The sequence below is a fragment of the Lytechinus pictus genome, chromosome 1 (genome assembly GCF_037042905.1).
Source record: "Lytechinus pictus isolate F3 Inbred chromosome 1, Lp3.0, whole genome shotgun sequence".
Classification (NCBI taxonomy): domain Eukaryota; kingdom Metazoa; phylum Echinodermata; class Echinoidea; order Temnopleuroida; family Toxopneustidae; genus Lytechinus; species Lytechinus pictus.
In genome coordinates, this window is record NC_087245.1 from 39,369,145 (window position 1) to 39,395,471 (window position 26,327).

Sequence of the window (26,327 nt, forward strand, 5' to 3'; positions counted from 1 at the left end):
AGAGGCTGACAGGCTGTGTCATCAATTAACAATTCAAGCAAGTCTGACCAAGCAAGTAAAACTTCTTTCCAAAATGGATTGTAATTCGTGTCTGCCAATGTTCTGTAATAAGGTTGTGTGTTTGATTTAAGAAAACATTGAACATATGAAAAGTAAAACTGTTTTGAGAATCATTTAAAAATCGTCTTATCCATTAAATCTTCAGAGATTTAGCATGTATAAAAATATCTATCATTTTAACCCCGCCTTTATCATACAGTTGACACATTTGCCTTCTACTTATTTTGTCAAGTTTGTTTCCCCATATAAATGCATAAAATGAACGATTTATATCTTTCATTATTTGTTTGTTTTTATTTCCGAATCAGATAAAAAAATATGCAATATACAAGAGAGATACATACAATAACGGAGGATCACCCAATTCAGCTGTATTTTCAAAATACTGCTGTTCTTCCTTGGGGTCCTACTTGGTTCTGGAAGTGTGTATATATATACATGCTTCAACATTTTTAAAGACAAAATTTTCCATGTATAATTTATATCTGACTTAGAACACTACTATATCCATCATTATGGTATCATTATGTTCATCATTATGTTTATTGTTATGAAATGCTGAAAAATGATTATACTTATATATACTTTGTTATTGAAGTGTGGAAATAAAACAAAATCAAAGAAATAAATAAAATTCTTGATGACAGGTTTGGATTGTACAGATAATCAAAGTGGCAAAAATGACCGAAATGGTTGAAATATTTTCATATTTATTGGAAATGATAATCAAGTTTGCATTTGTTATGGGTGAAATAATACATCCGGTAGCATTTCACCAACATAATGTCCGACAATTTGTCAGATATGACAACTTTCCTTGATTCTAATTGGCTGAAGCACTGTTTCTATGGTAACTGTCGCCTGTCGGGTAAAACAGGGCATGTCAGACGGTTTTTCCGACATTTTTTTTTCATGAAACGCTCCCTACAGAACGACTCCGAGCCGTATTGAAAATTTTAGATCATTGGTTATCTCAGAGCCTAAAAAGGCCCAAATAACTACTGGTTCGATATATAGGGGCAATAACAATTACATGTATATGATTATTGCGAATGTTTCACGACGTTCAGGGGGGCCGCGGAAAGATTATGAAAGTGTGTGTGGGAGGGGGGAGAGGAGGTTGGGGAGGGGTTGACCATGCAAAAAAAAAAGATTCTCAATCGGATGGTCGTTTTTAACGCTTTTTTTTTTTAAATACGTTTCCGTGCATATTTTGCCACGTTAGGCCGAATTGATCTTAAGAGGGCGCTATGTAAGTTTATGTTTTTAAACAAGTTTAATCTCTGTATACAGAAGCTGCCCCTGGACGGACACCACGTCACTTACACGTGTTAAATACAACTTTGTTGAATTAAACGTTTCCTTTAATATATTGAGAAATATGGAAAATATGAAAAACTATGGAAATGTACACCTCAATGTTCCAAAAGTATGCATTCGTAATTAACTATCACCGGGGGCTAATTCCGACATTCTTTCGAGATCCTAATCCCCGCCTCTTTTTTTTAAATCTAAATTTCGCTCATTGGTTAAGGCTAAAGGGGGTGTTGTCGTTTCTAGAGTGCGCGACTCCTCTTGTTTTATACGATAGGAGCTCTGATTGGACGCACTCTATTAGAGTTGTTTTCTGATTGGTTATAATTGTCGTTTCTAGAGTGCGCGACTCCTCTTGTTTTTTTACAATAGGAGCTCTGATTGGACGCACTCTAGTAGAGTTGTTTTCTGATTGGTTATAACATGTAACTGTCTATGTGATTGGTAATTTTAGGTTAGGCGATCTTAGGATCGGACCAACTAGCGTCGCGCTTGAATTGGTTATGGTTGTAATGGCCTTTGTGATTGGAAAGTGTTTTAGGTACTTGTCGCTGTTTGAGAATGAACTAGTTTATCGAAGGCGCGGCGATTGAGAGCTCTGGCCAGTTTTATTTTTGTTCTTCGTTAAAGGGGAATCCAACCCAAATAAAAACTTGTTTTTATAAGGAAAAGAAAATTCAGACAAATTGATAGGTGAAAGTTTGAACAATATTGGACAAACTACAAGAAAGTTATGAATTTTTAAAAGTTGTAAATATTTGTAATCACTATACCCATGGAGACTTCAAATTGGCCGCATATGGGATGTCAAAGTGATGTTAGGCAAGGACTACTCTTCCATGTACTCCAATACATATTATGGCTAAAATGTCATTTTTCCCAAAAGTTTTATTTCAAATTATATTTTTCTTTCTTGAGGACATAAAACAATATACTACCTGGGATATATTTAGATTACTGCCCCAGGGGAATGGGTACTTAGGAAAAAACCACAAATCCCTGATAATAAAGTACATGGCATATGGGAAAGTTGTCCTTGCCCCTTGTCATAAGTTACTTACTCAGTTGCCAATTCGAAATCTACATAGTATTAGTGATCTCAATTTTAAAACAGCTATAACTTTCTTATTGCTTGTCCGATTTCTTTCAAACTTTTACCATTCTGTTTAATTTATTTTTCTCCTTCCCAACACAACATTTTATGGCCAAGGCTGGATTCCCCTTTAAGTAGGATGTGCGCTGTTTAGTTGGTTTCCGGATCTGTGGCTCGCCCAGCCTTCAGAAAAAGACATTTCTAATATTTACGAGGATTTGTTTTTCACATTCGACGGAACGCTGATATATCAATCTTTTTGAAGAGATCTGATAAATAGACTTCAACTGGAATGAACTTGTTCATCTCTTTATTTTTGTCGTCATCGTACGGTACTCCTACACTAATAAATCTTTGAACCTGAAATGGAACACTACTAATCTTTTGGCGTGTAATCTTGCACCCTCGGTAGAAAAAAAGGCAACACATTTTTATTTTTATTTGTACCAAGAAATATTCGTTTACACTCTAAACGGTGCATTTTTCACCTTTTAAGGTGCAGAATACCTGACATTAAACAAGGTCAAAATTTGAATTCATTACATGGTTCATCTCTGTGTACCCTATATGGCGCTGGATATCGCTAACTGCATAATTTGAGCCCTCATTAGTATGTACACAAGTCATGTACGTGTAAAATCGCGAAATCTCATAAGAACGACCCATTTCGTCATCTACTATAGAAATTATATTAATAAAAATACAGTGTTTATTCATCTATATTCATAGAAAAACAAGTAGTATAAATTATGATCTTATGTTAATCATACATCAATTTGATATTTCACACAATTTCAATACGATACAGTCGTAGAAATACCTGAATCTAGTTTTGAACAGAATTCAACATCTATTACCACATCTCAATGTCAAAGCATTTGTTGTAATAATTGTAACATAAAACTTAGTATTAGGCAAGTGATACTGTTTTGGGGGGTATGCATCAGGCCCGCGCACCACACAATAATAATTGCGTTCAGTAACTATATCAGAAGCGCACGGATCTGGCGCTGGTCTGGTGCTGATAAAAGCACCAAAATAGCCCGCGCCATTCAAAAACTTAAAATTTTACGACTTAGCCAGGGACTGGCCCGGATCAGCGAGCTACGGAAAGCGGTATAAAATGGCAAAATAACGGCATGGCTTAGCAAAGTCTCAGTTACAGCTTTAATTTTTTTTTTCTTTTCATTTTGAAACAAAACCTTTCATGACTGGAGTGTTTGCCAGCCGCTGGGATGAAGATTATTTTGAAAACCGAGAATCCAGCTCCTTCTATGGGTGCACATAGGCACCCCTATATGGGGTGACTCGTACTCGTATGGGGGCAGCAAATGTAATGCACCCCTAGATTTGATAACATGCATGGAGCTAAAAAGGAAAAGAAATAAATACTATAATATATTAAAAAGATGTATTATTATGTGACTCTTTACCAATGATATTTGATTAAAACAACAAAATAACGTTACCTGTATATGGCCTACACTCTAAATTTCAATTTTATCAAAAAATCTTTCCAGATCGGCTGGGAATAATGGCGAGCCGAATTCTGGATATATTCTAATCTTAGGGACTAACTTTCAAATCTCAAAAGATCTAAAATCAATTGTTTTAGCTTCATATTCAAATCCACAAGGTTTGAATCTAAATCTCACCCCTACGTCTAAATACGAGAGTCATACATTTCTTGATAATAGGGCATGACTGCTTCAACACACTCTTTGATATCTTCAGTCAGATCCTCTAGTTGTGGAAGAGGGCCGGGAGGAAAAAAATGTGTGGTATTAAAGGAATTCTTGCAGTACATCCGGATAAATTCGAAATCGTTTGGTGGTGTGAACGCGTTTATCCAACTGCTAGTAGTATCCGGACTTCCAGGCCACTTCAGTAGGTCATCTGTGTAGGGGATTCCAACCGCGGTGCAAAACCGTGGTAACATCGTGATCGGGTCGGATAGCAGATCGTCGCTGTCTAGAACGACCGGGTTCGGATCGTAATTCTGCTTGACGTGCAACCATAGATCATAGGTCTCCTTGAAGAAGTGTCCAGGCGGTGCGTAAATAGCCGACAGATCGTTCACCATGTGGAAAGTTTCAGACCTTGTCTTGTTTGGTTCCGAACCCACCTGTTCCGGCTCCGGTTCCAGGTCGAGATCTAACATAATTCTTCGCCAAGATGCGAAGACCTTCCTCGGATGTCGGAGCAGAAACGCGTATCGATATCCGAGCGATTTTTCGGGTAGGAAATTGTAGCGACCGTCAATGCAGTATGCCATATCCTTTACGAATATCACATCTTTATCCGGACTCGGGTTTTCACAAAGATCTTTAATGCAAGGGTATCTAAAATGAGGATAAGAAATCGGTAAGAATAATGAAAAATCATCAATTATAAGTGAAAATACGTTGTAAATGTCAGAAAAAAAAAACTTTGAGGAAAGAGGGACAGCAGCTTCATGGAATTCGCATGACATAACACATATCGAGATAATTGACAGGTATCCACATCTAAATCTGTATAGGCCTAAATAAAGAAAAAATTGTTGTATTTTTGCTACCTAAAAGTGACTTGAGAGCGATTGGAACACAACAAGCACAACATTTTGACTACTTGAACTTAAAATACAAACACATCATTACGGAAAACTCGTCTGGGTTGTTAAAAGATAGTTTGAATTGTCAATGACGAAGAGCAGTGTGGCAACAGGATATTTTTTTTTATAGGGGGTGGGCATACAAGACGACAAAGAAATTACGTAATACTTATTCTGAGCGTGATACAGTGCCTATGCACATTATTAGACGAAAATGTATTTCTAGGGAGGCCAGGTGAGGGGGGGGGAGAATTACTAGCGTATCAAGCATCAACTATTACAAAGAAATGTATGGGCCCAAGGCCAAAGCATAGTAGCATTGGGCCCTGAAGTGCTTTGTAGGATCTGATGCTGGATACACGCCTGTGGGGGTAACCCCATATTTAGAAATATATTTTGGACCTGCTTCACGAATCTATATTGTTGCAACAGAGCGCCATACCCTGACTGAATCTCCAACTTGAGAAAGTGGCCATGGGTCCTTACCTTACTCACCTTGCTAAAAAAAAAAAAACTGTAAGCAGTGGGGGGGGGGGGGAGGGTAACAGTTTTGAAGGGGCACAACATGGTAAAATGTAAAAAAAATCTTAAAAGTTGCGAGCAAGCACAATAAAATGAGAAGTTTATTTTGTAATAAGTTTTTACATAATCGCGACAAATAATATCACATTTCATCTATTCTCCTTTTGTTTTCTCATGTTTATCATTTTTTTTGGTCGTGGAACTTTCGGGGTAAGGGGCGTTTTCCCTCCCTTCTCTCTGTACGCCGGTGATATGAGTTAACTTACTTCATCTTATTGAAGTCTGGGGTGCCCTCTTTACCACAGTCTCCACCGCTGATCAAATTCGCAGTCGTCCACCAGTCCGTCGTTTTAACGTCATCGTACGACTTTATCGAGGACGGGTCGACGTCGATCCCCAAGCTCTTCAACCTATCCACGCAAGAAAAAAAAAATGAAATGATCAAGAAAAAAATCACCCTGGGAGGATTTATTCAACAATTGTTGTCTTATACACAAACATAACAAAACGTCTCAGAGCAGTGTCTGACTTTAACTGAGTTCCGGTGACTGTCGGATAAAATAAAATTTGAGAAAACCATCCGACAAGTCCTTTCATTTTTTCAATTCACTTCAATTCAAGTTAATCTCCACAATCTGATGAAAATACAATATCATGAAAAAACATTCAAAATATATTAAAAACAAACATGGAGATACAACATAGTGAATACAACATTGTCATCAGAAAGGGATGGGTTGGGACAAAAAAGACCTTTCAAAAAGTGATCGGATCGACAATATGCCAGAGGACTTCTAGACCCGGTAACCTGCAGAATTTCACAAAACAGTAGTATTTTCCCGGACAACTCATAGAAAAACCAGAAACCGGACACTGGTTATAAAGGGAAGTTGTCCAACGATTTAGACAATTAAGTTATCCGATGGAGCATGGACCTATATGCAGAGAAAAGGGTAGGGATGGACGATTAACTCGAACATTTATTTTTTCCAATGATAGTCACCGTCAATGAGAGCATACAGACCTGTGTTGTGACAATGGCAATTACCATGACTACCAAGGCGTATTCTTATCACTTAAAAAAATTCATTGGTCTAAGTAGTTTTGTTGGTTGATGCACTATTTCAGCATGGCTTTCAGTCAACATGTTTCATATCTGGAGCAGCAATCTTGAGAAGCAGACGATCATTTTGTGATATAAAATATGATATTATTCGATCCGCTCACACATAAAAGACCTCAATAACATTGAGAGAAACACGATCTATACTCGTTATGGTTAAGTGCCACGTATATCTGTAATATTATGGAGAAACTTGGGAAAATGGAATTATGAAGGCTAAACAAGCAATCGCGAGATTGCCTCTATATTAAAAAATACAGACATTTCCCCAAATAAAATACATGAAAGTAAGATGACCGAAGGAAAACAAGAACTGCATATTGAATTTCCAGAGCAAGAAAGGGAGCGATGGAGCGAAGAGACCGAGCTTATCACAAATAATAATAATATAATCCGCTTTTATATAGCGCTCATTACATCGGAACGACGTCTTTACAGCGATTTTAACATAATTAATACCGCGGTCATCGGATCCTGGCATGCCCGCACACAGTGTATGCACTGTCTGTCTGTCTCCACTCCCTGGGGAGCATTCCAACAAGATCGAGTTCCAAGACCAAATTGGTATAAGCGTACACTGACTTTCGCATCCAACCGGGTACCTATATATTTAACACTTGGATGGAGATTGGCAAAATAACGCTAGGCCGTTAAGAGATTCGAAAACACGACCCTTTACGAGTCGAGAGACAGAACCACTAATGCAAAGGAGTTAATCTGGTCCCTAATCACTCTCCTCTCAGAGTGAAATGAGGGACCAGTCCTAGTGGAATGAGATTTCGATCTTTCAAGAGTGAATTTTTACCTCTTTTTGAATTTTTTACCCTTTCACTCTAAAAAAAAAAAAAAGGGTAAAAATTCACTCTTTAACGATTGAAGTCTCATTCCATCAGGACTAGTCCCTTGTCTCATTCTGAGAGGAGTGTGATTAGGGACCAGATTAACTCCTTTGCATTTAGAGAGTACACCACGACGTTTCTAAGATAGTTTCTTTTGGCATTATACGTGTTTTTATCATTATTCTTTAGCGTAACTGCTACCGGTGCCTCGATCCTGTATACATCTATGTCTGAAATCATAAAAATGGCTGATAAGAAATATGAATGAATCATAATCGGCACAAACCTATCAGCATATGCCTACAAACGGAATAATATGTTATCAATTATTTACCTTTCCAATGCCTCATAACAGAAGTAATAGGGCTCAAAGTACACCTGCGTATTCGGCACAAAACTCAGACATTTGGTCAAAATTGTCGACGTTGACCTAGGCGTACACCAAAGCATCACTCGAGTCTGGTGCTGGTTGGAATCCGTAGTCGCGGACGAGGTCGACGGTGATTTGGGAGACTTTTGATCAGCCATTTTTTATCCCTTCAAGCCTGACGCAATACACTTAGCACTGCCGCCGGGTATACGGTAAGAACAAATCCCGGGTACATACAACAGGAGTGCAGTGTTTACACGTGAAACAAATGGGAGCTCGAGGTCAGGAGGCCAAACTGCTCGAGCGCAACAATATACTAGAGACTTATTGTAAAAAAAAAATGCAATACTCGAAATAGACCAGTTCGTAGTTACTTCTGGGACAATTTTGGTCAAATGACCTTTCATTTCTTTCATTAAGATAGGTAGATTTCAAAGCAAGATATTACGTATGCATCTGCCTTACATAGCTGGATGAAGAAATTGAATAGACCAGGTGACTAGAATAGCACATCAATGAACACTCTATGAAGGTATTTGTTGCATTTCTACTTTGAATGCATACTAGAGGATGTTGTACAATGTAGGCCTACTTGGCAAACTGTGAAATATACCAATCATTCGTGGACGCATTTTTTTGTGGATGTGAATGAAAAACACAATTCAAAAGAATATATGAATAATCAAGACATCGAATTTGGTGCTTATCTCATTAAATTTTAAACCACCATGGGCCCGTTTCTTAAAGGAGAATGAAACCCATGAAACCAGCTGAATCCATATCAAAGAGAAAAATCAAAGAAACATATTGTTGAAAGTTTGAGGAAGATTGAATGAATAATAAGAAAGTTATGAGCATTTGAATGTCGAGATCACTAATGCCATGTAGATCCTCCCATTGGCAATGCGACCAAGATCTGTGATGTCACACACGTACACAGAGGCGTCGATCCTGGGGGGCAGGGGGGCGATCGCCCCACCAGTGAAAATATTGGGGGGCAAACATATCGTTTTGCCCCCCCAATAATTCCGCATGTGCAAAAAATAAAATAAGATTGTAATGTTACACAAAAATCAGCAAGCGAGATTGAAATACACAACTCGTTCTTTAATTAAAATCGTGCTCAAAATGTCCGCTTTTCAGATTAGAATATAAAATGATTTCAGCTCGCGCTTCGCGCTCGCATCATTTCTGTAGCAAAAACACATACTTTTCATGATTGAATAGGTGAATAGAATGAACGTTCCATTTTCAATTCTAAACCTCAAAAGAACTCCCGCTTCGTTTGCAATAATCTTTTGTTGGATATTTATATCTTGTTCTTTATTAAAAACGTCCATTAAACTCAATTTTTTTTCAGATCGAAATATCAAAATTTTCAGCTCGCGCTTCGCGCTCGCATCTATTGTTTTTTAGATACCCATCTTAGCTATTGGTACCAAAATGCTTAGAATATCAAGCTTTCAGGTCAGAATATAAAGAAATTTCAGCTCGCGCTTCGCGCTCGCATTAATTTGTTGGTGAGATATGTGCCGGAAATGTGTCTCCATCTCATGAGTCATATATATATACACGCCACTCAGCTTATTATTTCTAACATGCAAGGATGTTTTCATTGTTTCACAGCTACCACTCACCACATGTATATATATATATATAATTCGAAAGTTGATTCATGATTTTGCCCCCCCCCCCAATCTGAAAAATGGATCGACGCCCCTGCACGTACAACTCCCTCATTACTTTAGTACTTATTTCACTTATATTCTCACTTTTATAGAATCTATCACAAGGTGAGGTGTTCTTTTTATGAGAGGACAAGCTAGTACAGACTGGTTTCACAACATTATATCATTGATGAATCGTTTGTCATATGATTAGAATGAGCAAAAAGAGATGTTTTGGGGTATATTTTCAGTGTCCAAAAGGGGAGAGTTGTTCATCTGTGACATCATAGATCTTGGTCGCATTGCCAAAGGGAGGATCTCCATAGCATTAGTGATCTCGACATTCAAATGCTCATAACTTTTCTATTGCTAGTCCTATTTTACTCAAACTTTTGTTGATCTTATTCTCTGAATTTTCTGCTTTCACAAAAGCTAACTTGCTCCAAGAGTTTCATTCTCCTTTAACACCTGGACAAGTTAGTCATATCTTTATCCACCAACCACGGAGTTAGTTTCAATCTTACTAAACCCGTTTCACGAAAGGCTTCCTAACTAGAATACCTTGATATCGATACTATCGGTTGAAAGAGCAGACGAGACGTAGCCTTAGTCACAAAATAGCATAGTTTTTTAAAAGTAAAAATATGATAAAACTGCAATTATTGTGATTAATTTGGAAATACATTTAATCAAAATAATAGCAGAGGCGAAATATGTACCATGCATACTTAAACCATGAAGACTGGAGCATTCATTTGCTGAGAAAATCAAATTATGAATAATTCATTTCATGACTAAAAACTTACATGTGGACATTGAGATGGGTATCCCCGGGATAGTAAATTTTGATAGTTTACGAAAGTAAACCACAGTTGTTTTCTTTGTAAAATAATGATAATTATACGTTTATTAATGGTTCCAAACATCATCAAAATATAGTTTAACATAAATTTTAAATGTTTACATACCGAAACCCACGATTTGACAATTTTTTGCATAAATTAGAGATAGCATTTATCAAAAATTTTGATAAGTGTCTGAAAACGACGAATACGAGTCCAGTTATGGATGGCCTGACGTGGTAGAATCTTTATCGATTCAATTATTTTACTATTTCAAAATGAATGGTTTTGTTGCGTTTGACCAACAGTTTTTATAGTTTCTGTGCATTACAAAAATTATTGAATGATCTATCACACCTGTTTTGTAATGTAATTTCAACTTCTATGAATGATTACGTAAGATTATAATTTTCAAATTTCGAGGCACTTTTGCATGTCATAGTCTACCCACGTGATGCCACTACGTCATTAAGAAAGAAGTTATGACAGGTTCGGAGGTGTCATAAATATTTAGTCAGGTTGTTGTCCCCGATCTTGGCAAAGAGGGCTTCGTGAAAAAAAAAAAACGGTTAGCGGACAAGTAGCTCACTATCTTCGATTTAGTCAAGAAGTTAGACTTATGACGGTGTTGAGAAACGGGCCCCTGGTCACTTTAGTACAAATGACCTTCCTCTGATCATGCGCAGAATCTTCTGATCATGCGCAGAGTGGAACTACGAACTGGCTTAAGAGAAAAGTCTGTGCACTGTGATTGAATAAGGATTCAGATGCTTCCAACATACATAGATGAAAACTAGAAATTTGACGTGTCCAAAGGATACAGATGCCCCCGCTTAACGCGATCAGAAATTCATTCAATATGATTGAACTTAATATCGTGCAGAAACCAATATGCATACATATAATGAACAAATTTAGACCTTTGAACCAACTCGCATATATAATAATGAGCTGTGACCTTTGACCTGCGGACTACGAATTCGAACTAAGCCTGTATTTTGGTGTCATCTACCTACACACCAAAAATTTAAAAAATCCATTAAATATTTTTCGAGTTATTGCGCGGAAACCAAGGGGCCCGGGGACGGACGGACGGACAGGGCAACTGCCCCCTCCGGCATGTCCGGACTTTGTCTGCAAGGGCATATAAAAAACCCAATGACGCATAGTTATTTATGGCGGTCATAACAGGAGGCTTCCAAATATAATACGCATTTTTCAATGGATAATGCAATAAACGATTCACGTCCGTCGCTATGTCAGAGCATCAATTATTTTTGTTGAACATTATGCTACCTGGCTACTGGAAAGATATAACCAAACCAAATTGATATGTCGCTCCAATGGCTATTTTCAATCAATAATACATGGTGGGTCGATGTGGTTCGGGGGGGGGGCATAATCTTCTGGGGGTCGAGGTGTTAAGCTTATATTAAATCTCATCTAGAAATTTGGCCAATACAAGTGCAATTGCATATTATCTACCAAAATTGTAGGCTATAATGGTGAAAAAACGGGATATCACTACCGTCAATCTCACAATGTAAGATAGGAAAAGTCATTGGATATAATAATTATAGCAGAATAATAATATCTTCTCTTTTTTTTGTAAGACAGTTGAGAGACATTCGTCGTCATCGGCATCCGTTCGTCTCGAAAGACGATGGTGTCGCGCCTGGTGTTAAGTTTTCTACAGTTCTAGAGTGGCTGTCGAGCCTCACTTTATAGAGTCCGAGTCTCAATAAGCATGTTCACGGTTGTAAACTGCGCACGAGCAGAAAAAGGTCATTGGAGACAACCATGAAGGTGGCTTTCAAATTCACTGACATAGGCATTTGTGATTTGATGATTATTCATGTATTCCTTTCAAAATATTTATCACATCCAAGCTGAAGAGTAATAAATAGAGCCTTCATAATCACTGGTATTTGACAGTAGCCTAAACAATAGTCAAATGTGCCAAAGGCAGATCGACAATAAAACAGATTTCCAAACTTTATCCCTGATGTAGTATTCTAGTCACCTGGTCTATACAATGCCTTTTGTTCTTAGAATTTGAATACTCTACCGGTAAAGCTTACGCAACATCTACATTTGAAAATGATAGTGCTTATCCTAATGAAAAATCACAAAAGTCATTTGAGAAAAGTTGATCATGAGCTAACCGTGAACTGGCTTATAGAGCAATAATCGTGGTAATTTGCCATGATCGAGGTTATTTTGTTCCAGGATAAAATTAACAAGCCAAGAAAAAAAAAAAACTTCACTTGCGTCCCCATGACATATTCCCCTAAACAATAATTTTGGTGCATCTCAAGGAGGGGGGGGGGGGGGGCGGGGCGGATATGCCCCTACCTGGTTCCTACACTGGCAATAAGCCAATTCGGAGTTCCATTCTGCGCATGGTCAGAAGAAGGTCATTTGTCATGTTTGTACTAAAGTGATACATGGTGGTTTCATATTCAATGAGATAAGCACTGAATTTAATGTCTTGATTATTCATATATATTCTTTTGAATTTTTTATTTTGAATTAGCTCCACAAAAAACAACACTCTGGCGACGGGTATTTCACAGTTGGCCAAGTATTTCAAATTTGTTATAACGACATGCTTATGCATTCAAAGTAGAAAAAAAAATTGCCTTCATAGAGTGTTTGGTGTGTTATTCTAGGTCTATTTAATTTCTGCATCCAGCAATGTACATGCTCACATAATATCTTGCTTTGAAATCTGCTTATAATACAGAATTAAAGGAATAAAAAGTCATTTGACCGAAATCCGAACTGGTCTATTTATACAGATGGAAAGGGATGGCGCTGTGACGGATGCTGATAAAGATGCTGTTCTTGCCATCTTCCTATACTCTCTTTGGCCTAAAAAATACAGTTTCCGCCGTATTGACACCTACATTAACATGGTGTACGGTGAGCTATATGTGATGAGTCTCGTCCAATCCGAAGACAATTTAACTCCTTTTCAAAGAAACTGTCCCGGGTCTCGGCAAAGTTTTTTTAACAATAACTTCTTATCCAATTTGTTCTTATCCAATTTCATACCAGCCCGCCCCCCCTCACTATGACACCAGTAACGGAATGAACCAAAAATATTAAAGGGCCATAGGCCTACATGACGGATGAGGTCAAATGTTCTTTCCTTTAATAAGTTTACTCCTTGGCGTTTTGTCAAATTCTGGCTGAGAGGTTGTAATTTTAGAAAACAAAAAAACGGTGACCAAAATTCTGCCGAGACCCGGGACAGTTCATATCTTTGTATGATTTTGAACCAGGGACCTTCAGATCTTCAGTCTGACGCTCTCCCAACTGAGCTATCTCGGCATCTGGAAACTTCCTGTAAACCTATATGGATTATCAGGGAGGCTTTCTATTCAGGGTTCAGGACATGAATGGGAGGTTTTGATGATGTCGTTCCAATAAATCTTCTCCATAAACCTTAAACAATAAAGCTTTATTCAGCACCTCCCCTTCCCCTTCCTGCTGCGGACGCACAGACATGACTTGTCTGAATTGGAAGCTCGGGCTGAGATGTCCAAACTGCATGCCCGGGTGACGTGCAACAATATACTGGAGTCTCGTACTGTGCAAATCCGATACCTTGTTATCTTGAATAAAAAGCCTCCTTGATAATTCATAGTCTGATAGTTGATTACAGTTATCAGACGCCGAGATAGCTCAGTTGGGAGAGCGTCAGACTGAAGATCTGAAGGTCCCTGGTTCAAAACCATACGAAGTTATGAACTGTCCCGGGTCTCGGCAGAACTTTTGTCACCATTTTTATTGTCTAAAATCACCATCTCTCAGCCAATTAGGGAGCGTTTTATCAAACATTTTCGACCCACAAGTTGTCGGATCTGAATTTGATCGACTGAGAAGCACTGTTGCTATGGAAACTGACCGATAAGTCCTTCCGTGAAACGCTCCCCAGTATTTCACCAAACGCCATGACGAAGGACAATTTCTAAGAAAAGGATTGTCTTTCACTACAGATCATTACACTTATATGATTTTTTTTTACATTTATAAAAGTTTGTATATCGAATGGGAATATGGAAATTAAAATACCAAAATAGACGAGTTTATTTACTTTGAAAATCGTTAGTTAGATATACAACATCACCCCCAATCATACACTCGTTGGCGTCGTGGGCCGATCGAAGGGGCACCTTTTCGTTTGCTTTGCTTTGCTTTGTTTTATTTTTGTGTTGAATGGATGTAACAAAGCAAGTAGACTACTTTGGGAAAGGAGGGGGGGGGGGGTTAAACTTATCTTAAAAAAACAGATATATAGAATAGCTTGATTTCATTGCCATACTCATCACCACACCCCCATCCATCCTAGATAAGAAGCCTCCACAATAATTTGTAGATGTATCTATGGCCCGTATTCTGATAGCAGGTTAAACTTAAACTCAGGTTTAAAGTTATGGTTTAATTATGGATAGCCAATTGTTACATAAAACACTAAGGCCCGTATTCTGAAGTCGGGTTTAACTTAAACTCAGGTTTAAAGTTGTGGTTTAAGTATGGGAAGCCAAAAGTATCAAAATTTGTTTCTTATGTTTACTGTGCTCTTTCCTGATTCATCGATGGTGAAGACAATAATCTATTTATACTTCCTAGATAATTATGAATGATTTGAGAGCCAAATGAGCTGAAATATGATATCTCTTTGTTAGTGTTTTATGTAACAATTGGCTATCCATAATTAAACGATAACTTTAAACCTGAGTTTAAGTTAAACCTGCTATCAGAATACGGGCCTAACAATAGAGATATCATATTTCAGCTCATTTGGCTCTCAAATCATTCATAATTGTATAGGAAGTATAAATAGATGATTGTCTTCACCATCGATAAATCAGGAAAGAGCACAGTAAATATAAGAAACATACAACTTAATAAAAATTTTGATACTTTTGGCTTCCCATACTTAAACCACAACTTTAAATGGCCCGTATTCTGAAGTCGGGTTTAACTTAAACTCAGGTTTAAGTGTGGACCAATATAGATTTCAGGCTGGTGTGGAATTAACACCGGCGTTTTTGCAGTGTACTAAATATTAAGTGTTCTCCTGTAAGGAGGGGTTCTATATATGATTTGCAAAGCGTATACTAAAAAAATCTATAAGCAACTTTCTCGTTAAAAAGTGTAACTTTACAATAATACAACCTTACAAACCTATTTATATAGCTGCAAAGGAATGTTAATAGAAAGCATCCTTGAGTTTTTGTGCATATGTTTGGAAGCTGAAAAGGGGTACAAATAAACAGAAGAGAGAAGAATCAGTAGAAGGGGCTAGATGTAGAAGGAAATAAAAGGGAAAGTGAAAGAAAGGAGAGAAGTGAAGAATAAAATGAGCTCCAAAGTAGACAAGATGAGCAAGAGAGACTGGATAAAAATATGCAAGTATATAATAAAAGGAGGCATTCCTTAAAGGGATGGTCCGGGCTGAAAATATTTATATCTTAATACATAGAGTAGAATTCACTGAGCAAAATGCCGAAAATTTCATCAAAATCGGATAACAAATAATAAAGTTATTGAAGTTTAAAGTTTAGCAATATCTTGTGAAAACAGTCGTCATGAATATTCATTCGGTGGGCTGATGATGTCACATCTCCACCTTCCGTTTTTTTATGTTATTACATAAAATCATAATTTTTTCTTTATTTCATACTTGTGTGAATAATATGTCTCCCTTATAATGAAGTAAGTTGCAGCAATAAATATCTAATGCACTAAATCAGTTGTCAATCCAATTTTTCTAGTTCTTGGAGGAAAAATTTGAATAAACCTAATTTCATATAATAAAATACAAAAGAACAAGTGGGGATGTGACATCATGACGACTGTTTCCACAAAATATTGCTAAACTTTAAAATTCAATAACTTTGTTATTTGTTATCCGATTTTGATGAAATTTTCGGCATTTTGCTCAGGAATTCTACTCTATTTATTAAGCTATAAATACTTTCAGCCCGGACCATCCCTTTAAGGCCAGACAAACCCAGTACAAAAAACAAGTATACATACACAAATGAATAACCTGATGTAATGTACATATGCTATTATTCAATGTGAGCTTGTAGAAAAGACTTGTAATATTCTTTGAAAGTATTTAAAGGGTTGGTCCTGGCTGAAAATATTTATATCTGAATAAATAGAGTAAAATTCACAAAGCAAAATGCTGAAAATATCATCAAAATCGGATAACAAATAAGAAAGTTATTGAATTTTAAAGATTATCAATATTGTGTATCTGCACATCGTCATGAATATTCATTAGGTGGGCTGATAATGTCACATCTCCACTTTCCCTTTTCTTATGTTATTACATGAAATCATAAATGTTTCATTTTTTCATACATGTGTAAATGATGTGTCTCCATTATGATGAAATAAGTTGCGGCAATAAATAACTAATGCACTTTGAATAAACCTTATTTCAAATAATAAAATACAAAAGAACAAGTAGGGATATGACATCATCAGCCAACCTAATGAATATTCATAAAGACATGCCTAGAACTGTTTCACCGGAATAATGCAAATCTTTAACATTCAATAACTCCGTTATTTGTTATCCGATTTTGATCAAATTTTCAGCATTTTTCTTTGTGAATTTTACTCTATTTATTCAGATATAAATAACATCAGCCTGCATGGACCATCCCTTTAATGAAGGTGAGCTCTTTAAAGGGATGGTCCGGGCTGAAAGTATGTATAGCTTAGTAAATAGATTAGAATTCACTAAGCAAAATGCCGAAAATTTCATCAAAATCGGATGACAAATAACAAAGTTATTGAATTTTAAAGTTTAGCAATATTTTGTGGAAACAGTCGTCATGAATATTCATTAGGTGGGCTGATGATGTCACATCTCCACTTGTTCTTTTGTATTTTATTATACGAAATTAGGTTTATTCAAATTTTTTCCTCCAAGAACTGAAATAATTGGATTGACGACTGATTTAGTGCATTAGATATTTATTGCTGCAACTTATTTCATAATAAGGGAGACATATTATTCACACAAGTATGAAATAATGAAAAAAATTATGATTTTATGTAACAACATAAGAAAACGGAAAGTGGAGATGTGACATCATCAGCCCACCTAATGAATATTCATGCTGACTGTTTTCACAATATACTGCTAAATTTTAAACTTTAATAACTTTATTATTGGTTATCCGATTTTGATGAAATTTTCAGCATTTTGCTCAGTGAATTCTGCTCTATGTATTAAAATGTAAATATTTTCAGCCCGGACCATCCCTTTAAGTAGGATGGCGTATCATTCCAAAGCTAGTTTGAATCATCCATTCACTGCATGTGATCGAGTTTGAAGAAAGCATGTTCTGATTTCATGAATGGGGAGCGTAGATCTTTGTCATGTATTGTGTAGTAAGAATGAAAGTAGTCTGCTGTAGAGAACATGTTGTCAAAAATATGTGGTAGAATTTGTTTGGGGTATTTTATACATAAATAAAGCCGTTTTGGTATTTAACAATGTCTGGAAGTGGCAAAATATTCAGCTGCTTATATAGACATGATATAGAGGGGGTGTGTGAGCCAGCGTGGCCAGTGAAAAAAAATCAAATTATGCCAGAGGAGCAGCGAAATTATGCTAAATCGCGAAAAATTATGCCAAACCGTTTTGGACCCTAGGATTTTCCACAGGGAGGGGGCAAAACCGTCCGCCAAAAAAATTTGACCAGCAAAAAAAAAAAAAAAAAAAAAAAAGGGCTTCAATCTTCAAATAGATCTAAATTATGCTAAATATGCTATCATTATGCCAGATTCTTTGCTTAAAAAGTCTAATTATGCCCCAAATTATGCTGAAAGGGGAAAGGGTCGAAATTATGCCAGAAAAAAAGTCTAATTATGCCAGAATTATGCCGGCATAATGAATTATGCTGAAAGGGTCGAAATTATGCCAAAAAGCATAATTATGCCAGTTCTGGCAACGTTGGTGTGAGCACAGAAATCTGCATGCGTGAGAATGCGAATGACCTTCTTTTGCACAATTGCACACTTTGTATAAATTTATTCAAATTAAAAGAACGAACAAATAATATGAATAAAATGAAGATGTACGTGACTCTTATTTGATGTAGTACGTGATTCATATCAAGTCATATCAATTCATATCAAGTCAGCCACAAAGGATTGATTTGTATTGTAATACGACTAATCAAATTTATTGCTTTTATTATACTTACAATACCAGAAGAAAACGTAGTCTCTAAAAAAATATCGGCCGATTGATGGAAAATCCTTTGTAACGATTTAGAGGACATGTATTGTCAATGTTTGTCAACTAAAACAAAATAATTGGAAATGCAAATTATTTGGAACGATTTTTGTAAGTGCATATTCCATCAAATAAGAGACAATTTGTCGAGTATATTTTGAGAAATTACTAAAGTGAATAGTATATTCCTACTTAATGATTTGCATTGTAGGGTGATATTGAATAATGTATTATATAGTTAGGGTGATGATTATTTTCAAACAGCCCTTTAATCGGGAATTGTATCCGGACCAGGAACCTCCATTGAGCACCCACATCTATTCGACATCGAAGTCAACGACACGACTACCATTCGTTCAACGAACAGACTGTTCATCGACTTCGCAAGTCACCGAACCCGGCACGAACTCCTCATCGACGTCGCGAGTCTGCAAACCATGAAGTGTTTCACTTGTTTGACAATAGAGGACGAGAGTCGCTAACTCTCGGCGCGAGCTTTATATTTTGGGAAAGTGCCCTTCAGCTTTTTTTTCAAATTTATATGATCACTTTAATGAAGGTTAATTGAATTAATTGATTGATTGATTCTTTATTTCCATGCAAAAATTAATCATACAACATAAAATATATTGACAATATTTCACGGTAAAATAACAATAAACAATCATTGCATGGGAGGGGACAGTCATAAGCACAATTGAATTAATGATTTAAACAACATTGTCAATTTAAGTAAATTAATGAGAGAACGTTGTTGATTTATTTCCTTTATGTAAATTCAAATGATAATGTGAGAACATAGACAGTAATTAATATTTTGATTTCACTAATTACAACATATTACTCGACTGAACAGATTGTTTGGAACGCGAAGTTTGGACCAGATACAATTGCAAATAATATTGTTTTGGGTTAGTTGACACATATATTGACGCGACTATTCAAGAACTTACCTTCCTAAAGCTTCATAGCACCAGGCGTAAGGTTCAAAGTAGATCTGAGTTTCCGGCACAAAACTCAGACATTTGGTTAAAATGGTTGACGTTGACCTAGGCGTACACCAAAGCATCACTCGAGTCTGGTGCTGGTTGGAATCCGTGGTCGCGGACGAGGTCGACGACGATTTAGGGGACTTTTGATCAGTCATATTTTACCCCTTTAGGCCTGACGCAATAGACTTAACAATGAAGGTACTGCCGGGTAAATGGTAAGAACAAAATAAAAGGGGTAACTAGCTGCGTTTACACATGTAATGAATTGGACCTCGAGCTCGGGAGACCACACTGTATGCTAAATAGACTGTATAGACTCACTTATTACAAGAAATACAATACTCGAAACTGATATAGGTCTCTAAATATGTTTAAACTGAAATTTAATTGCTCACAACATATACACGTAGATGAAAAATTCAATTGAAGTATAGTTATTTATGGCGGTCATAACTAGATGCTTAAAAAAAACACGCACTTTTCAATGGATATAGACCAGGAGCAAGGAACTGTGAAAAATGGATTCGTTCAACCATGGACCTCCTAGTACCACAGAAAAGGTTTTTGACCCCATAAGTATGGCCTCTCTAGATCACTGATAGGTAGTAGTCTCAAATTGTGGTATCACTTTTTTATGTAAAATAGCAAAAAAATGAAAAAAATCAATAACCTTTAGGGGGACGGTAAACTGTAAGTTGCCATATCTCCGCATGTATATAAATGCGTCATTGATGTCGAAATGTTGCTGGATGATAGCTCTAACGTTATAGCAACATTTAAAATTAAATTCAGTTATCAAACTCTCAGAATAGGAATACACTCATGACCAATGTCCAATTCCATTTCAAGTAGATATGAAAAAAAATGAGACGATAAAAGAGTTAGCAACTCTCGTCCTCTATTGTCAAACAAGTGAAACAGTTCATGGTTTGCAGACTCGCTACGTCGATGAAGAGTTCGTGTCGGGTTCGGTGATTTTTATATGCTATGTAACTACAAGAATATTTATTAGAAGGCTGCACTCTACAAGCTCCGCTTTTTAGCAGCCTCCTCCATTTCCAACCTGATATGTAATAATCTTGAATATAATTTTTGTACAGGGATACTTGAAACAAGTTTTGTTATTTATATGTCAAAATGTACAAAACAAACTGTAATTGTTGAAAATGGAAATAAACAAAATGAAATAGTTTTATGTTACACATGTGGTGCTCTAAAAAATTATCGTGGGATTACTATGCGTTATAAAAAAATGAAGATTTTTGCAATATTCATCTCGAGGGTCCATACTAACTACCTATGGTGTCAAACTCCTTAAATGGTGCCAGGTAAAAAAAAATGGCAGAGGTAAAAATGGCAGAGGTAAAATGGCAGAGGAAAATATGGCTTAGGTAAAGATGGCGGAGGTAAAAATGGCAGAGGTAAAAATGGCAGAGGTAATAATGTCAGAGGTAAAAATGGCAGCGGTAAAAATGGCAGAGATAAAGATGACAGAGGTAATAATGGCAGAGGTAAAAATGGCAGAGGTAAAAATAGCAGAGGTAAAAATGGCAGAGGTAAAAATAGCAGAGGTAAAAATGGCAGAGGTAAAGATAGCAGCGGTAAAAATGGCAGAGATAAAGATGGCAGAGGTAATAATGGCAGAGGTAAAAATGGCAGATAAGAAGGGCAGATGTAATAACGGCAGAGGTATATAAGGCAGAGACAAAAATGACAGAGGTAAAGATGACATGCTTCATCAACAAGGAAAAGAGGGAGAGAGACTTTTGACCTTGAACGGATTCTAGTCGACGAAAACACGAAATGAGCTATATGAATTAATTAAATATTATTTGTGTTGTTTTTCATCATTATTAGGTCTATAATATAATCTCTTTCCGTCCAATATCACATAGATCAAGTGAGCATATCAGCTATCTGATCCCAAAAATCTTGACATAGATTTCATCTTTTATTTACATCATTCGTTGAATCGAGGTATGTAATCTGAGAGTGAACTTACCCAGTTGCTACACTTGATGTCTGTTTCCGAAAATATGCTGTGATTTACTCTGGAATGAATCTATGGATACTGAACTGACATGGTAATATTTTTCTTCAGTCCCAGTAACTTTATTTTGTGTCGGTACATAGCCATAGACTTTGCAGTGCCCTCAATATTTGACTTTGATTTGAAGCGATTATCTGCTGTCATTGAAAGGATCTACAATCAGTCTCATCATATTATTATTGTATCTTCATAATGCCAAGGCCATCTGTTTCCACTATCTTAAAAGATATTGTTGAAAGTGATGACTTTCTTAAAGCAATAAGTGATGCTGTTGAAAGAAAACTCGATGAAATATTAGCAAGAATAGATAAACAAGATAATCGTATAGCGGCCCTTGAATCCGAGTCAAAGAAGACAGGCAAATCGATAGCTGGACTTCAATCGCAAATTCTGAAAAATAACCAGAGTATCATAGAACGGTGTGAGCAATTAGAATCCACAAACATGGACCTTCTCAATGCAAGCGACTCTCGTGTGAGTCACATAGCATCTCTTGAAGAAAAAGTGAAAATGAAGAGTAATGAAGTTGAGAGACTAAAAAAAGAAATGAATGATCTTGAGCAATACTCACGAAGGTCATGCCTGAGGATAGTTGGTGTGGAAGAGGAACTGAAAGGAGAAAACACTGACCAAATTGAGTTGAATGTGGCCCATCGTATTGGAGTGAAACTTGATGTCAACGATATTGATCGCAGTCATTGGATCAAAAAGAGACAACCATCTGTGAGTAGACCAACCTCTGCGTCAGCAACCGTTGGAACGAATCAAGAGAAGAGAAAGAGTAGCAAGAAATGTAGTATAATCGTTAAATTATGCTCCTATAGAAGTCGTCAGCAGCTCTTTGTTAATCGACGTAAACTGAAAAGTAGCGGGATTTCAATACATGAAGACTTAACTTCTCCAAACTTCAACCTTCTCCTAAGCGCCCACAAGAATGAGAAGATCAGCGCAGCGTGGTCTATGGACGGACGCATTTTTGGTTCACTTAAATCTACTGGAAAGAAGCATCTTATCAAGAGCCCAGAAGACCTGATGCTTTTGTAAATATTTAATTGAACAATTTCTTCAGACAATACTCCTGATGCTTACCTTTACCTTATATACGAGATCTGTGCTACTTAAAACGTGGATTCGTGTTTCCATTTAGCATCAAGGCATCTTGTGTGTAGCAGTTTACTGTGCCCTTATATCTTATATCTTTTTATAGACTTTACCTTTTCTTGGTGTGTACATTTCACGTACGTGTGGTTGGTTTTTCCCAACTTATGTACATTTATTGATTTTTTCCCGGCCCCAGTGTAGATTTCCTAACTAGAACTTTTTACAAGGTTCTTAGCAGACTGTAACTTACAGTTTCATGCAAGTGATACTTTGTGTGTGTTTGTATATGTGAATGTGGTTTTGATTTTGTGTTCCTATTTCTTTTCTTTTCTATTTTACATTAAGATATGCTCAATTGTTGCAAACTATGTAAAAAAAACTCAGTGTAATTCTGTTACTTTCTGTACTCAGTGTAATGCTGAGTTATTCCCATTTAACAAGTGTGTATCAGACGATGAATTTCTCTGGAACTTATATAGTTATTTTGAACTAGATGAAAATATAGATATTGATAAATTACAATCTCTGAAAATTAACCCTTTTGAAATGAATAATGATCTTGCTATTTCTGATCTGACGACTATTTTCCAGATCGCAACTGTAAGTATTTTTTTTCAGAAGAATTTAAAACAAAATACCAGGATTCTAATAATAAATTTTCAATTTTGAATTTAAACGCTCGAAGTCTTCCGAGAAATTTTGACGAGTTGCAGTTGTTATTAAAACATTTAAACCATGCATTTACGGTTATAGGAATATCTGAAACATGGTTCAGGGAAAGTACTGTTGTTGACATGTTCTCATTGGATAATTATTCTCTTGTCAACATCAATAGAACTTGTAAATATGGTGGTGGGGTTGCCATTTATGTCAATAATTCCTCTGAGTTTACAGTACGCACAGAATTTTGTGAAAGCACTTCTCCTCATGAAGCGGTGTTCATTGAATTACCACAAGATAAAGATAAAACAATCGTTGTAGGCTGTGTCTATAGGCCCCCAAACTCAGATATTACAGAATTTACTGAGACAATTGATGATTATTTGCAAAAACTGTGTAACGAAAATAAAGAAATTTACCTTCTTGGGGATTTCAATATAAATCTTTTAAATTATTCTTTTGAAACCAAAACAAATGATTTCTTGAACTCCATGTATTCTCACTGCATGTTTCCTCTAATTACCAAACCATCTCGCATCACCCCTAATACAGCTACGCTTATTGACAATATTTTTACCAACTCCTTACAAAATGACATTCGAAGTGGACTGATTTATTCAGATATATCAGACCACCTTCCTGTATGGTGTGTGAGCAATAGCCAGATTATTGAATGTGTTAATGGCAACACCTCAACCAGTGGTCGGCTTATTACACATGAGCGACTCTTAGAATTTAAACACAAACTATTGAATGTTGATTGGACTCCTGTTAATAGCAATACTGATGCAAACAAATCGTATGATTTATTTATACATTTATTTTCCAAGTTGTATAATGATTGTTTTCCTGTTGTTCAGAGGCACAACTATAAATTGAAGGGTAAAAGACCATGGATCACACCTGGTATACTTAAATCAATTAACGTCAAACAGAAATTATATCATAAATATTTGAAGAAATCTGTTAGTAAGAAAAAATATGTCTCATACAAAAATATACTTACTACTATTATCAGATCGTCTAAAAAGAGATATTTTCATAACATGTTTTATAAGATCAAAGGTGACATGAAAAAAACTTGGAATAATATCAATGGATTATTGGGGAAGAGGCGACAAAATATACCACTTAAAATGTATAATGATAATGTTCATATGTCCTCACCTCATGTGATCGCAGATTCCTTTAACCATTACTTTGTCAACATTGCTGAAAGAATTTCACATAATATACCTACCTCTTCTCACATATTTCATGACTTCTTGCCCGTAAGAGCTACTCTTCATTATTCCTAAAACCTACATCTATTCATGAAATTCTAAAAATTGTCTCTTCTATGAAATCATCAAAAGCTAGTGGGTTTGATGACTTGACCCCCAGAGTTCTTAAGGACTCAATTCATTTATTTGTTGAACAACTTTGTGCAATATTTAATAAATCCTTATCACAAGGGATTGTTCCTGACAAATTAAAAATATCCAAAATAATACCTGTTTACAAAAAAGATAATTGTCAAATAGTGGATAATTATAGACCCATATCACTATTACCATTTTTTTCGAAAATTTTAGAAAAAATTATTCACAAAAGATTATATTCCCACCTTCAAGCAAATGATATCCTCATACCAGAGCAATTTGGATTTCGTGAAAATTTTTCAACTTTCATGGGTGTTTTAAACATTGTAAATTTTATATCACAAAAAATTGATGATGGCAATTACTGTCTTGGTTTATTCATGGATCTGTCAAAAGCTTTTGACACCATTGACCATGACATACTCTTACGTAAACTGAATGCTTATGGTGTCAGAGGGTTAGCATGAGATTGGTTCAAACATTATTTGCATAACAGATATCAGTATGTCATAGTCAATGGTGTCCAATCACAGCGTAAACTTATCAAATATGGAATTCCGCAAGGCTCTATTCTCGGGCCCCTCCTGTTCCTCGTATACATAAATGATATTAAAAATTCTTCAAAATTATTCCATTATTCATTATTTGCTGATGACACTTGTATTATAAATTCTCACAAGAATATTTATGATTTAATATCTATTACTAATAAAGAAGTTAACAAATTGTATGATTGGTTCTGTTGTAATAAACTTTCTTTGAATTTTGATAAAACTAAATTTATTATTTTCAGAACAAGGAACAGGAGGGTTCCAAGCGACCTCTCAAATCTTACTATTGGTGGTCATGATATATCACGTGTTGAAAATATTCAATTTTTAGGTATTACAGTTAATGAATACCTCTCTTGGAAACCACATATTAACAATGTGTGTAATAAAGTTTCGAGGTCTATAGGAATCATTTCAAAGCTAAAATTCATATTGCCTAAAAACATACTTATTACTTTGTATTATAGCCTAATCTTGCCTCACTTAACATACTGCAACTCAGTTTGGGGACATACTTTCAAAAGTCATCTATCTAAATTATCAATACTCCAGAAAAAATCAATAAGACTTATTTCATCATCTCCATATAACTGTCCAAGTATGCCATTGTTTATCAAAATGAATATTTTACCTTTATCTGATCTCATTTCTATGGATTCCCTTATTTTCATGTATAAATACAAATCTGGAATTTTGCCAAAGATATTTGATAATATGTTTACTCTTAACTCAACAGTATATGATTATAACACGCGTCAATGTAAATTATTTTATCAACCCAAGGTCTCCTCTTCCATGGTCTTAAATTCATTCCGTGTGCAATATATCAAATTGTGGAATAGCCTTGACCACTCTACTCAACAAAGTTCAACACTTTCCAAATTCAAACTCTCTTTAAAAAGACTATACTTTAC

The 26,327-nt window shown here is 36.0% G+C and overlaps 1 protein-coding gene and 2 non-coding genes across 3 annotated transcripts; 1 reads left to right on the forward strand and 2 right to left on the reverse strand.

Annotated features, from left to right (window-relative positions):
* Window positions 1–326: 326 nt before the first annotated feature.
* Window positions 327–8,691, reverse strand: LOC129253552 (uncharacterized). Its single transcript, XM_054891987.2, has 3 exons — window positions 7,879–8,691; window positions 5,849–5,992; window positions 327–4,809 (listed from the first exon to the last, which is right to left on the reverse strand). Exons 1-3 carry the CDS (start codon window positions 8,070–8,072, stop codon window positions 4,131–4,133), a joined length of 1,017 nt encoding a protein of 338 aa, XP_054747962.2. The 5' UTR covers window positions 8,073–8,691; the 3' UTR covers window positions 327–4,130.
* A 4,973-nt stretch (window positions 8,692–13,664) lies between these two features.
* TRNAF-GAA (transfer RNA phenylalanine (anticodon GAA)) lies at window positions 13,665–13,759 on the reverse strand. The gene has a single exon. It is a non-coding gene; the product is annotated as a tRNA-Phe (tRNA).
* Window positions 13,760–14,102: 343 nt separating this feature from the next.
* TRNAF-GAA (transfer RNA phenylalanine (anticodon GAA)) lies at window positions 14,103–14,197 on the forward strand. The gene has a single exon. It is a non-coding gene; the product is annotated as a tRNA-Phe (tRNA).
* The last annotated feature ends 12,130 nt before the right edge of the window (window positions 14,198–26,327 follow it).

Coding starts and splice junctions, on each gene's coding strand:
- LOC129253552 (XM_054891987.2), bottom strand. CDS start 8,072: ATGGCTGATCAAAAGTCTCCCAAATCACCGTCGACCTCGTCCGCGACT. Junction 5,993..7,878: donor TGTTATGAGGCATTGGAAAG/GTAAATAATTGA, acceptor TTGCGTGGATAG/GTTGAAGAGCTTGGGGATCG. Junction 4,810..5,848: donor CCAGACTTCAATAAGATGAA/GTAAGTTAACTC, acceptor TCCTCATTTTAG/ATACCCTTGCATTAAAGATC.